Genomic DNA, 15,038 nt, shown 5'->3' with positions numbered 1-15,038 from the left:
CAGAAAATGAGATAAACTACAGGGAGTGACCAAGTAATGCCCCGCGATCAACAAGAAGTGACTCCAAATTAATAGGAAGTGGCCCAACATCAACAGGAAGTGACCTAGAAATGCCTAAAAATCAACAGGTTGTTAGCCAAATTAACAGGAAACGAGCTGGGATTGCCCAAAAATGAACAGGAAGTGACCCAAAATCAACAGGAAGGGACTCCAAATAAACAGGAAGTGACACAACATCAACAGGAAGTGATCTGTAATTGCTCGGCAAGCAACAGGAAGTGACCCAAAATCAACAGGAAGTGATCTGTAAGTGCCGCAAAATTACCAGATATTGACGAAAATTCAACAGATAGTGATTTGGAAATGGCCCGAAATCAACAGGAAGTGACCTAAAGTCGACAGGAAGTGACTTCAAATTGACAGGAAGAGACCCGAAATCAGAAGGAAGTGACCCGGAAAGCCCAAAAATCAACAGGTTTTGATCCAAAATTAACAGGAAATAATCCGGAAATGCCCCAAATTCAACAAGTTTTGATCCAAAATTAACAGGAAATAATCTGGAAATGCCCCAAATTCAACAGGAAGTGGCCCAAAATCAACAGGAAGTGACCTGAAATTACAGAATAGTGACCTGAAAATGCCTTAAATACAGAAATTTACATAAAAAGACCACAAAATGAACATGTAATGACCGCAATGAAACAGGCGAGGGTGCTCACGTGACCTGCAGGCAGACGGCCATGTTGGCTCTGCACCCGAAGGCGGTGCTGACGGCTCGCGAGTGAAGGCCCAGGTCCTTGAAGAGTTTGGAGAAGGATTGAGTCAGGCACGTCCGCGGCCGCTCCTCCGCCACCACCACGCACGTCCGCACCCTCGACAGCTCCACGCCGCGACTCTGCCACAAAGGCGCCCGGGCCAAAATGACGTGGCGGGTTCCAAAGTGAGGGAGGCGTTCGGTTCGCTCACCTTGAGCGCGTCCGTCTGCTGGCCCAGCCCGTTGGTGCTGATTTCCATCACGCCGTACGAGCAGAAGGTGTCCCGGACCTTGTGGTGACTGACGGCCCACAGCCACAGCGACGCGTTGCTCTCCAGTTCCGAGGGCGGAATCAAGATGGAGCGGTGGCCCGAGTGCACGCTAAAGCGTCAAAAGTAACTTGAACTAGAAAATGCCATTTTCCTGTGGGAACTGAGATGGTCGCTTTACTGTCATAGTCGGTATATCGGGTCACTTCCTGTAAAATTTGAGGCTTTTCGGAGTCACTTCCTGTTGATTTTGAGCATTGCAGGGTCACTTCCTGTAAAATCTGGGGCATTTCAGGTTCACTTCCTGTTAATATTGGGTAACTTCCTGTTAAATTTAGGGCATTTCAGGTTCACTTCCTGTTGGTATGGGGTAACTTCCTGTTAAAATTAGGGCATTTCAGGGTCACTTCCTGTAAATCTCGGGTCACTTCCTGTAAAATCTGGGGCATTTCGGGTTCACTTCCTATTGGTATTGGGTAACTTCCTGTTAAATTTGGGGCATTCCAAGGTCACTTCCTGTAAAATCTGGGGCATTTTAGGTTCACTTCCTGTTAAAAATGAGGCATTCCAGGGTCCCTTCCTGTTGATATTGGGTAACTTCCTGTTAAATATGAGGCACTCCAGGGCACTTCCTGTTGATATTGGGTAACTTCCTGTTAAGTTTGAGACGTTCCAGAGTCACTTCCTGTATATATATTGGGTCACTTCCTGTTGATTTTGAGGCAGCTCAGACTTCCTGTGAATATTGGGTAACTTCCTGTTAAATTTGGGGCATTTCAGGTTCACTTCCTGTTGATATTGGGTCACTTCCTGTTAAATATGAGCCACTCCAGGGTCACTTCCTGTTGATATTGGGTAACTTCCTGTTAAGTTTGAGACGTTCCAGAGTCACTTCCTGTATATATATTGGGTCACTTCCTGTTGATTTTGAGGCAGCTCAGACTTCCTGTGAATATTGGGTAACTTCCTGTTAAATTTGGGGCATTTCAGGTTCACTTCCTGTTGATATTGGGTCACTTCCTGTTAAAAATGAGGCATTCCAGGGTCCCTTCCTGTTGATATTGGGTAACTTCCTGTTAAATATGAGCCACTCCAGGGTCACTTCCTGTTGATATTGGGTAACTTCCTGTTAAGTTTGAGACGTTCCAGAGTCACTTCCTGTATATATATTGGGTCACTTCCGGTTGATTTTGAGGCAGCTCAGACTTCCTGTGAATATTGGGTAACTTCCTGTTAAATTTGGGGCATTTCAGGTTCACTTCCTGTTGGAATTGGGTAACTTCCTGTTAAAATTTGGGCATTCCAGGGTCACTTCCTGTAAATATCGGGTCACTTCCTGTAAAATCTGGGGCATTTCAGGTTCACTTCCTGTTGATATTGGGTCACTTCCTGTTGCATATGAGGCATTCCAGGGTCACTTCCTGTTTATATTGGGTAACTTCCTTTTAAGTTTGAGACGTTCCAGAGTCACTTCCTGTATATATATATTGGGTCACTTCCTGTTGATTTTGAGGCATCTCAGACTTCCTGTGAATATTGGGTCACTTCCTGTTAAATTTTGGGCATTTCAGGTTCACTTCCTGTTGGAATTGGGTAACTTCCTGTTAAAATTGGGGCATTCCAGGATCACTTCCTAAAATCTGGGGCATTTCGGGTTCACTTGCGGTATATACCGGGTCACTTCCTGTTGATTATCAGGCATCTCAGACTTCCTGTAGCTATCAGGTCACTTCCTCTTAAATTTGGGGCATTTCGGGTTCACTTCCTGTTGATTTTGGTCACCTGTTGATATTGGGGGGATTTCTGGTTGACTTCCTGAAAATATTGGGTCACTTCCTGTTAATTTGAGTCATCTCAGGGTCACCTCCTGTAGACATTGGGTCACTTCCTGTTGATTTTTGGGCTTTTTGGGGTCACTTCCTGTTGATTTGAGGGTATTTCAGGTTCATTTCCTGTTGATGTTGGGTCACTTCCTGTTTATATGGGGGGTATTTCAGGGTTATCCTAACCCTATACATATTGGGTCACTTCCTGTTGATATTGGGTAACTTCCTGTTAAATTTGGGGCATTCCAAGGTCACTTTCTGAAAAATCTGGGGCATTTTTCAGGTTCACTTCCTGTATATACCGGGTCACTTCCTGTTGATTATCAGGCATCTCAGACTTCCTGTAGATATCGGGTCACTTCCTGTTAAATTTGGGGGGATTTTTGGTTCACTTCCTGTACTTATTGGGTTACTTCCTTTTGGTATTGTGCATTCCAGGGTCACTTCCTGTAGCTATCAGGTCACTTCCTGGAAATTTGGGTCATTTCGGGTTCACTTCCTGTTGACATTGGGGGGGACGTCAGGGTCAATTCCTGTTGATTTGTGGGGTTTCGGGTTCACTTCCTGTGCATATTGGGTCACTTCCCTTTGATTTTGAGCCTTCCAGGGTCACTCCCTGTAAAATTGGGGGCATTTTGGGTTCACTTCCTGTAGATAACGGGTCACTTCCTGTTGATCTGCAGGCATTTCGGGTTCACTTCCTGTTGATGTTGAGTCACTTCATGTTAATATGGGGCATGGGGGATTTCGGGCTCACTTCCTGTTGATATTGGGTCACTTCCTGTTAATTTTGAGGCATTCCAGGGTCACTTCCTGTTGATTTGGGGGCATTTTGAGTTCACTTCCTGTAGATATCAGATTACTTCCTGTCGATTTGCAGGCATTTCTGGTTCAGTTCCTGTTGATTTTTGGTCACTTCCTGTTGATTTACCGGCATTTCCGCTTTACCTCCTGTTGATGTTGGGTCACTTCCTGTTTATTTGGGGGGGCGGGGATTACAGGCTCACTTCCTGTTGATTTGGTGGGGATTTCGGGTTCACTTTCTGTATATACTGTAGTAGGTAACTTCCTGTTCATTTTTGGACATTTCAGAGTCACATCCTGTTGGTTTGAGGGCGTATCTGGTTCACTTCCTGAAGATATCGGGTCACTTTCTGTTGATTTTGCGGGCATTTCGGGTTCAGTTCCTGTTGATGTTGGGTCACTTCATGTTGATATGGGGCAGGGGGAATTTCGGGCTCACTTCCTGCTGATATTGGGTCACTTTTTTTTATATGGGGTTTTCAGGATTTCACCCTGTTGATTGTGGGGGCTTTCGGGTTCACTTCCTGTTGATACAGGGTCACTTCCTGTTGATTTTGAGGCATTCCAGGGAAACCTCTTCATTTTGAGGCATTTCAGGGTCACTTCCTGTTGATTTAGGGGCATTTTGAGTTCGCTTCCTGTAGATATTGGATTACTTCCTGTTGATTTATGAGCATTTCTGGTTCAGTTCCTGTTGACATTGGGTCACTTCCTGTTAATTTTAAGACATTTCAGGGCCAATTCCTGTTCATTTTGAGGCATCTTGAAATTCCTGTAGATATTGGGTCACTTTCTGTAAAATTTGGTGTATTTCGGGTTTACTTCCTGTTAGGGCTGTCAAACCATTAAAATTTTTAATCGAGTTAATTACAGCTTAAAAATTAATTTTTATTAATCGCGATTCAAACCATCTATAAAATATGCCATATTTTTCTGTAAATTATTGTTGGAATGGAAAGATAAGACCAAGATGGATACATACATTCAACATACGGTATTATAACAAAAAATCCACAAGATGGCATCAACATTCTGTTAAAGTGATCATGGATAGACAAACTTGTAGTTCTTAAAAGATAAATATTAGTACAAGTTATAGAAATTTTATATTAAAACCCCTCTTAATGTTTTCGTTTTAATAAAATTTGTAAAATGTTCAATCAAAAAATAAACTAGTAGCCCGCCATTGTTGATGTCAATAATTACACAATGCTCATGGGTGCTTAAGCCCATAAAATCAGTCGCACCCAAGCGCCAGCAGAGGGCAGCAAAACTCCCAAAAAACACAAGTAACAAGTTGCCATTGCACTGTGTTGTCATTTTAATCTGTTTGAGGGGGGCATGAGCGTCAATTGCGTCAGATATTTTAACGTGATTAATTTTTAAAATTAATTTAACGCGATAATTTTGACACCCCTACTTCCTGTTGATATTGGGTCACTTCTTGTTGATATGGGGGGATTTCGGGCTCATTTCCCGTTGATATTGGGTCACTTCTTGTTGATTTCGGGCTCACTTCCTGTTGATAATGGGTCACTTCCTGTTCCAAAGCTACCATCAACAACCCTGATGGTGATCTAGGCATATCTTGATATGAAATGGCCCATATCGTGGTATTTTTTTCCCCTTATCGTACAGCACTACATGTTGTCGTGCAAAAGTTTTGAGTTACCTGCAAAGGCACCAGAGGACGAAGCCCAGACCGCAGTAAGGGTCGAGGCAGACGGCCACCTCTCGGGACGGGTACAGCTCGCACTGAAGCTTGATGGAGCGACACATGGCGCCGGTGGCCGCGTGAGACATCTGAACACAAACGTCTGCGTCAGTTAGCGTTTTAACAAAATCAAAAAAATAATACGTACTTGGACTCCAGCTAGCATGCCGGTGGTGGTCACGCTAAAGTCCAGGTAGGCTAACGTGTCAGGATCGGAAGGTTTGTACAACCCGGGCGCTTTCTTCTTGGGCAAATCGTCTAAAAGCACACGCAAAGGGTGAGCGCGCTGCCGTCCGCCGTCGAGGCCGGCGAGCTAGTACCCGTATCCAGGACGAGCGGCCAGGTGCGCACGTCCACGGCGGCCGACGCCTCTTTGGACCTGAGCAGCTTTGAGATGGCCTGCGTGGTCAGCACGCAGGCTGATCGACTCACCTACGAGGCGACGACGTTAAAAAAACAAGAAAAGACCAAAGGCGACTCGGCGATTACCTCGACGATCATCTTGACGGTGGGCAGCGTGCTGGCGATGTTGTGCGGGTGAGGCGGACGCACGGTGACGGGAACGCGACCGGCGTACAAACAGCCGTAAAACGACACGATCAGCTCCGTGCCTGCGACCCCCAACCGGAAGGGACGTGACGGAGCGCTCGGGACCGCGCGAGGGCGTTTTTTCGCTTACCTGGAGGGTAGAGCAGCGCCACGTGATCCCCGACCCGAATGCCGCCGCGTTCGGCCAACATGGCCGCCACCTTCTCGGCTCTCTTGTGGAGCTGCGAGCACGTCAGCGAGCTGGCCGTCGTACCCTGGGGGAGGTTGCGCACTTTCAATATTTTTCCATGTCTTCCTTATCTATTAAAAAAATCAGGATGCTAAGGGGCACTAATGTTCTATACAGTTTTTGCTAAAAATGCAAGGTTAGGCCAAAATTTGCCAAAAACATACCCATTTATTTCTAATGGGCAAAACTTCCCATGGCAACTTTCAATGGCAAAAACAAATCCATTTACTCCTATGGACTTCTAACCCAATTGATATGAACAGGAAGTGACCCTGACATGCCTCTGAATCAAAAGGAAGTGATGCTGGAATACCCCAAATAAACAGGAAGGGACCAAATATCTTCAGGAAGTGAGCCCGGAATACCTCAAAATCAACAGGAGGTGACCTTGGAATGCCCCAAAATCAACAGGAAGTGACAAAATAGCTACAGGAAGTGAACCTGAAGTGCCCTGAATAAACAGAAAGTGACCCTGAAATGCCCCAAATCAACAGTGAGTGACCAATATCTAGAGGAAAAGAACCTGGATTGCCGGAAAATCAACAGGAAGTGACCCAGTCTCTACAGGAACTAACCCTGGAATGTCCAAAAATCAATAGTAAGTGACCCTGAAATAACCCAAAATCAATAGGAAGTGATCCTGGAATGCCCCAAAATCAATGGGAAGTGACCCAGTAGCTACAGGAAATCAAAAGAAGTGACTTGATATCTACAGGAAGTGACCCTGAAATGCCCAAAATCAACAGGAAGTTGCCCTATATCGACAGGAAATCAAAAGGAAGTGACCCTGGAATGCCACAAAATCAACAGGAAGTGACCCGCATCTCCAGTAAGTGATCCTGGAATATCCCAAAATCAACAGGAAGTGACCGAATATGTACAGGAAGTGAACCTAGAATGCCCCAAATTTAAGAGGAAGTGACCCGATAGCTACAGGAAGTCACCCTGGAATGCCCCAATTCAACAGGATGTGACCATGAAATAACCCAAAATCAACACGACGTGATCCTGGAATGCCCCAAAATCAATGGGAAGTGACCCGGTAGCTACAGAAAATCAAAAGGAAGTGACCCGATATCTACAGGAAGTGACCCTGGAATGCCCCAAAATCAACAGGAAGTGACCCGCATCTACTGTAAGTGATCCTGGAATATCCCAAATCAACAGGAAGTGACCCAATATGTACAGGAAGTGAACCTGGAATGCCCCAACTTAACAGGAAGTGAACTTGGAATGCCCCAAACTCAACAGGAAGTGACCCTGGAATGCCCCAAAATCAACAGGAAGTGACCTGATATCGCTAGTAAGTGACCCTGGAATGCCCGAAATTAAAAGTAAGTCACCCTGGAATGCCCCAATTAAACAGGAAGTGACCATGAAATGACCCAAAATCAACAGGGAGTGACCTGATATCTCCAGGAAGTGACCGTGGAATACCCCAAATCAACAGTAAGTGACCCTTAAATGGTTCAAAATCAACAGGAAGTGACCCGATATCTCCAGGAAGTGACCATGGAATGCCCCAAATTCAACAGGAAGTGATCTGATATCTACAGGTAGTGATCCTGGAATGCCCCAAATCAATAGGAAGTGACCATTACATGACCCAAAATCAACAGGAAGTGACCTGATATCTCTAGTAAGTGACGCTGGAATGCCCAAAATCAAAAGTAAGTCACACTGGAATGCCCCAATTCAACAGGAAGTGACCATGAAATGACCCCAAATCAACAGGAAGTGACCTGATATCTCTACTAAGTGACCCTGGAATGCCCAAAATCAAAAGTAAGTCACCCTGGAATGCCCAAATTCAACAGGAAGTGATCCGATATCTACAGATAGTGACCCTGGAATGCTCCAAAATCAATACGAAGTGACCCTGAAATTCCCCAAAATCAACAGGAAGTGACCATGAAATGAACCAAAATCAACAGGGAATGACCTGATATCTCCAGGAAGTGACCATGGAATGCCCCAAATTCAACAGGAAGTGATCCGATATCTACAGGTAGTGATCTTGGAATGCCCCAAATCAACAGGAAGTGACCATTAAATGACCCAAAATCAACAGGAAGTGACCTGATATCTCTACTAAGTGACCCTGGAATGCCCCAAATTCAACAGGAAGTGATCTGATATCTACAGGTAGGGATCCTGGAATGCCCCAAATCAATAGGAAGTGACCATTACATGACCCAAAATCAACAGGAAGTGACCTGATATCTCTAGTAAGTGACGCTGGAATGGCCAAAATCAAAAGTAAGTCACACTGGAATGCCCCAATTCAACAGGAAGTGACCATGAAATGACCCAAAATCAACAGGAAGTGACCTGATATCTCTACTAAGTGACCCTGGAATGCCCAAAATCAAAAGTAAGTCACCCTGGAATGCCCAAATTCAACAGGAAGTTATCCGATATCTACAGATAGTGACCCTGGAACGCTCCAAAATCAATACGAAGTGACCATGGAATGCCCAAAATTCAACAGGAAGTGATCTGATATCTACAGGTAGTGATCCTGGAATGCCCCAAATCAATAGGAAGTGACCATTACATGACCCAAAATCAACAGGAAGTGACCTGATATCTCTAGTAAGTGACGCTGGAATGGCCAAAATCAAAAGTAAGTCACACTGGAATGCCCCAATTCAACAGGAAGTGACCATGAAATGACCTAAAATCAACAGGGAGTGACCTGATATCTCCAGGAAGTGACCCTGGAATACCCCAAATCAACAGTAAGTGACCCTTAAATGATCCAAAATCAACAGGAAGTGACCCGATATCTCCAGGAAGTGACCATGGAATGCCCCAAATTCAACAGGAAGTGATCCGATATCTACAGGTAGTGACCCTGGAATGCCCCAAATCAATAGGAAGTGACCCTGGAATGCCCCAAAATCAACAGGAAGTGACCAAACATTTACAGGAAGTGACCCTGGAATGCCCCAAAATCAATACGAAGTGACCCTGAAATGCACCAAACTCAACAGGAAGTGACCTGATATTTACAGGGAGTGACCCTGGAATGCCCCAAAATCAACAGGAAGTGACCAAACATTTACAGGAAGTGACTCTTGGATACCCCAGTATAAATAGAAAGTAAACACATATATACAGGAAGTGAACCTGAAATGCCCACCACTCAACAGGAAGTGACCCTGAAATGCTCCAAAATCAACAGGAAGTGACCCGATAACTACAAGAAGTGACACTGAAAGGCCTCAACAGGAAGCGACCCAATATCTACAGGAAGTGACCTCAGAAGTCCCCAAAATCGAGAGGAGTCTGGCTGCAGCCCGCCTCTCTCAGTACCCTGCGCCGCTCTTCTCAGTACCCATCCCGCAGACAGGAAATGACGCAACACCGCAGCTCTCAGTCCCCTCAGACCGGAAATGTCGTCAACCCTTGCGACGAAAACAAGTTACGTTATTTCACCTCTCGCGAAGAAAACACGGTAAGTGGCTGCACTGAAAAAAAGTTTTTAAAAGCGTATGCATGTTTAAAAATGTTAAATAGTTAAACAACACTTGCGGTGAAAATATGAAGTGTTTATTCTGAGTTGAAAAGACCGTACTTATATCTAGTATTTTTAATGTAATTTAAATAATGTCTTTCTTTACTAACTGCATGTGACTTTGCTCTACTTACATTGTTTAATACGTACTGATGAATTCAGCAGCGAATTGGCTAATGCTGCTAATGCTTTTTACATTTTTTGCCCCTCAATGAACAGTCTTCTTTGTGTAGTTTTCATTATATTGCACTCTTATTTTTCATTATGTACATGCCTGCAATTCGCAGCTCGCTGTTTTTGTTGTTGTATGGTATTGTTGTTTTGCCTTCATTTGTTTTGTCTGGTCCTTTGTAGTTTGAATGTTGTCACATGATCCAAATAGGACAAGGTTGTAATTTTTTCTTGATATTGTTACTCTGCTTAGCTATATATTTTTTCATTATTATTATTATTTTTTTTTACTAGCTCCAAGATCACCACCCCATTGGGAAGAAACTAAATCACGACCCCCAAATGGTAGTCTTCCCATGCAGATACAGGGATGTCACACAGATCCAAATGGAAGTAAGTAGCATAAGTAGTAATGTACTTTAGATTTTGGACTGTGCTGAACACTTTTTTTTTTTAATAGACATCGAACACTGTAAAACTCACTGTGCAGACAGGACCAATGGTGACAATATAAGACCATGCCGAGCTTCATGGACGGTTCAAACTCATCCTGCCCAGGAACGGCTGGTATGTTTTTTATGTCTGAGACAAATGTTGTGCTCAGTGGAAATCTGGATAGGCTTATTATTCCTTATATTAGTTAACAATTGGACATAATTGATTATTTACTCTTTGTTTATTTAACCAATCAACATTCTCATTAGCTTATGCAAATCTTGAATATAAAGAGGCCAGAAATTGTGTTGATTGTCTAAAAAAAGAAAGTTTGATTGACACGTGCTGACTTTTGGAACGTTGGCCTGAACAATGAAATGGAATCAACTGTGAATTTTGAGGATTTAGTTTCTCTAAAGAACATAATGTCACTTGTACAATGAAGTAAAATGTAACTTTTTGTGTTTGTTTTTTTGCAGATATGAAATGCATATTTATAACTTGTCTAACAAGTAGCTCATTCAAAGGTATAAAAAAGTATTTTTTGGCGTGTGTAAGGTATTTTAACTATGTAGCCTACAGAATGCTTGTATGGCCTCATGTAGGTGTCTGCGTACGTTTGTATTTATATAACATATGTCCGTGTGTATAGATTATGTATTTTTCAGGGAAGGACCATATTTGTGGCTGACCCCTATGTTGTTGCAACATGGTGGAAGCCTACAGGATGTGACCCACACATGCATTTGCCTGTAAGGCTGATTAGTAACAACTACAACTTGGAGCATTGCTTCATTTTCAAAGAACAGTCAAATCATAACAAATTAAATGATCCAAATTCCAATTATTTGTGGGAAGAAAAACAGATCCAATCATGAGATCAGAGAACTATTGTTATCTCAAATGAAATTCAGTATCCATTCATAATTGGCATGGCGTTTCCATGATGATCCAGAATAGCCTTGTTTGGTTTTGAAGGTATGTTCCAGTCGATCCTTTTATGTTGCCCCTTCAATTAAAGCAGAATTGCACTCCAGATGATTCATCCAATCATTTGAAGCAAAATTCTAAAATGCCACTCTAAAATTGCGAATGTTTTGTTTCAAGGGCGTTGGCCCGGTCTCAACATTGGTAGGGACGAATATAATGCAAATAAGGTTGCTCAAAAGTTGGTGGGGACAACTTTAGCATCCTGAAAAGTTGGTCGTGTTATGTCCCTACCGTCCCTATGCAAACCTACGCCCTTGTTTTGTTTGCATGAATCATTTAAACCTGATTGGTTGGTGTTCTTATGCATGGAAACACGTTTGTAATTGTTTAACTACTGTATTTAATATAAACCTATATTTTCAATTGCAGAAAACGTTGACAGTCAATCAACAGGGGGACATGGAAAGAGAGGATTGGAAGTGAAATAGAGGTATTTGTAAAAGTGTGTATATTCATTGATTCAAAACTTGAAGGAAGTGACTCGGTTAAATTCTTACGTTAGGGTTTTCCGGGACAGCCATAGGGGAAGGACTGTGGCATCTTCATGTTGATGGTAGGTGAGTTTAACTGTCCAATTTTGTCCGCTGTGATATTTGTATTCATTTATCCATTTATAGTATGCTCTTTGCACTGTTCTGGATGCTCTCTTTGAGTTTAACCATTGTAAAATGAAGTTCACAGAATCATTCAAATTGGGCTACAAAATATCCTTGTCGTTATTATTCATTTACACTTGTTTTTAATTTTTGTTAGACTGATATGCCAACTCTGAGGAAGTGGTGGTGTATATTGCTAGCGGACAATTTCAAACTTGGGTGCATGGTAAGTCTTTGAAACTGTTGATATGGCATTCATAGGAAAGTAGGTGCACAGCACCTTAATTCTTTGTTGGAAAATGTGGAATACTTATTTTTGTATTTTTTCAACTTATGTGAGCCACAGGAAAAAGTTTGCCCATTGGACAGATGAGGCAAAAGCATTACTGCAGGGTGAAGTGCCACCAGTCTATCAGTTACAGAAGTGAAATTTGAATATAATTGCTGAGGTCAGCTTTTAAAGACTTTTTAGTGTCCATTACTCTGACGCACTTTTGAACATGCCCCCCTTTATTCACTGATTTATTTTTAGGAAGAGGTGCAACCACATCTCCTTCAAGTTAGTGGTGGCCCACTCCAAAAAGATATGGCGGGAAAAAATGGTAAGATTGTTTATATACCTAGTTTAATGCAATGCCTGAAAAGAAAAATCAAGTATAAAATTAACAAAGCATCATTTTTATTTTACTTATGTAATATTCAAATAGCTCTTTTCTTTCTCTTTTCCAATGAACAGTTTTGGTAAAAGGATTGTGCAAGACAGCACAAAAGCCTCGAACAGGGGGGAGGGGGGGGATCAATGCAGTAGGAGTTCCCAAGCATCCTGCAGATGGAAGAGGATGAGCACGAACTACAATGTCTTGGAGCCATTCAAGTTTTGTTTCAACCAACTGGAAGATGGATTTACCTTTTTTGAGGAGATTGTTGACTAAAGAAAATATCTGGTATTCTCTCAATAATAATAAAAAATAATAAAAGTAAAAAAATAAAGTTTTACCACATTAGAACTGGTTGTATTGAGTTTATTTTCCTACACTTATAAATTAGTTGTTTTTTTTTCTTTTATCCCAGATGTTAGTTGTAGGTCGTTTTAATTACCTGTGATGAAGGCGGGAGTGCTTGCCGAAAAATGTCAGGTAATTAAAACAACCTACAACTAACACATCACAACTATTTTGTCATTTCTGTTTGAAATAAAGGTGCCTTTCCTGGAGCAGAAAGTTTAATATAATTTCTGAATTAGTTAATTACGATCTTCACCCACATGAATGAATTTAAGTAGCAAAATGAAAGACAAAATTGTTTTGGTTGCAACATTGAGAGAATATTACGTTTTTGATACATTAAATTGTAATGAAGCTGTATTAATGTGTCCGTTCATAAAAATGTAAGGATGACAGCAATTTCTAATAATTCTCAATTGGTGTATATTTTACAATTGACAAACTAAAGTACACACTGTGATAGGTCACAGGCGATCCTTCAGTCACTAATTAAACCTTTATTGCAGTAGTGTGTATTTTAATTTTGATGTACTGTAACCGTGTTTTTCTTTTTGGTAAAATCAGCAGGCTTTAACAAACTGACCGCGCTTAAAGAGTTAATCTCTCGATTTCACCAAATTAATTTAAGGAGCATGGAAATAAATTATTATTTAAATAAAAATGAGTGATGCTGAAACCGAAAATAAAAGACGTGCGAAAAGAAAAGTAAACTAGTATTTACGTTCGAATGGACGCTAACTATTACGATAAAACCGGAAGCTCGGAGCTCGAGCGCTGCTTCATGTTGTCATTTCCTGTCTGAGAGCTGCGATATTGCGTCACTTCCTGTCTGCGGGATGGGTACTGAGACGAGCGGCGCAGGGTACTGAGAGAGGCGGGCTGCAGCCAGACTCTCTTGCCAAAATCAACAGGAAGTGACCCTAAGAGGTCTACCTGCCAAAGCACGTAGCTTTGCATGTAATGCAAATGCATAGCGTGTCCTCACTAACCCGTGAGTTTAGTAGCGTGTAGAGCACATGTTCCGGCGTGCTTTGCGCTCGCCACTGCAACACTTCAGACAGGAACAGCAACTGAAATACAAAAAATTGGCCAAAAGTATTGAGAAAGTGCTTTCGTTCCCACACGTACGCACGAACGAACGAACGAACGCACACCTGATGATTGTCTTCGACCTGCGTCAGCTCTCTCCCGCTGGCCTGAGCAATCCTCTTGCCGGAAACCAGATTTCCCACCATCACGGAGGCGGGGCCAATCTCTACAGAGGAGGAGTAATGATAATCTTTAATGATAATCGCTGTCAATGGCAGTGAAGGATTTACTTCTCCCAGGGTGGTCCCCCGGACTACCAGTGCCCCCATTGACCAACCCTCAGGGTAGGGACGATGGTACGTGCCACCGCCTCCCACGCACATCCCCACCACCGCCCAGCCACCCCCCCCAACCGACGCGGCACACTGCGGGATGGAGGAAACACTGCCCTCTGTTGGCAGCGTTGTGTCTGGCTTGATTGTCACCTTATGACTGAGGAGCAGACTTTCATCTAACATGGATAAGGACAGCTGCGCTCTGATTTGGCCCACGTAAGGCTGTAAGTTGTTTCAGCCAATGTGTTTTTGTATGCATTTGTAATGAAGTTTACAGCTACAATTTGTGGAGTTGCATGTGAGTGATTTGCTATGAGATTTGTAAAATCGCTAGCATTCGTAGCATTTAAACTGGTGGATTTTTGTGATGCAAATTAGGCTAATTTAAAAACTAGATGGACGTTTGAACAACAATTGGTCAAGTGTTTTGTTGTTGTCAAATTTGACCATTTTTTACCAAAAACCTCCAGTAAATGCCATTGACACATTTAAAATCACATTTATAATGTGCCGTTTATCCATATTTATGTTAAAATCAAATGACACATTCACAGATATTTCACATATTTTCATGAAATTTGACCATTTTTGACCAAAAACCTTCCAATAAATGCCATTGACTCATTAAATGTCACACATTCATATATTGTTATTCACATTCACATTTTAACTTTTACTCATGACAAATTTAAAAAATGTTACATATTTTCACCCAAATTTGACCATTTTGACCAAAGACCTTCCATTAAATCCCTGACGCATTCAACATCACACATTCATATATTCCGCTCATTCACATTTATACATACAGTA

At 42.3% G+C, this 15,038-nt stretch overlaps 1 protein-coding gene across 5 annotated transcripts in view; it reads right to left on the bottom strand.

Moving 5' to 3' along the window:
* The window catches only part of LOC130930233 (disco-interacting protein 2 homolog C-like), a 98,376-nt gene that overhangs the window by 12,266 nt on the left and 71,072 nt on the right, over nucleotides 1-15,038 (bottom strand). For 3 of the 5 annotated variants that reach the window (XR_009067017.1, XM_057858030.1, XM_057858034.1), the window contains exons 23-30: nucleotides 13,851-14,116; nucleotides 6,047-6,170; nucleotides 5,857-5,978; nucleotides 5,688-5,799; nucleotides 5,516-5,625; nucleotides 5,326-5,456; nucleotides 967-1,135; nucleotides 725-895 (exon numbers count right to left, since the gene is read on the bottom strand). Coding sequence is in view for 3 of the 5 variants with exons in the window: in XM_057858030.1 (XP_057714013.1) it covers nucleotides 725-895; nucleotides 967-1,135; nucleotides 5,326-5,456; nucleotides 5,516-5,625; nucleotides 5,688-5,799; nucleotides 5,857-5,978; nucleotides 6,047-6,170; nucleotides 13,851-14,116 (1,205 nt within the window). In the remaining 2 variants the exon portion in view is untranslated. Of the gene's footprint in view, nucleotides 1-719; nucleotides 896-966; nucleotides 1,136-5,325; nucleotides 5,457-5,515; nucleotides 5,626-5,687; nucleotides 5,800-5,856; nucleotides 5,979-6,046; nucleotides 6,171-13,850; nucleotides 14,117-15,038 lie in introns of all 5 variants that reach the window. The other 2 variants (XR_009067018.1, XM_057858033.1) reach the window with 2 other exon arrangements.

The sequence above is a fragment of the Corythoichthys intestinalis genome, chromosome 14 (genome assembly GCF_030265065.1).
Source record: "Corythoichthys intestinalis isolate RoL2023-P3 chromosome 14, ASM3026506v1, whole genome shotgun sequence".
Lineage (NCBI taxonomy): Eukaryota > Metazoa > Chordata > Actinopteri > Syngnathiformes > Syngnathidae > Corythoichthys > Corythoichthys intestinalis.
Note: the sequence above shows the minus strand (reverse complement) of the source record. Positions and strands in the feature narration are given on the sequence as shown.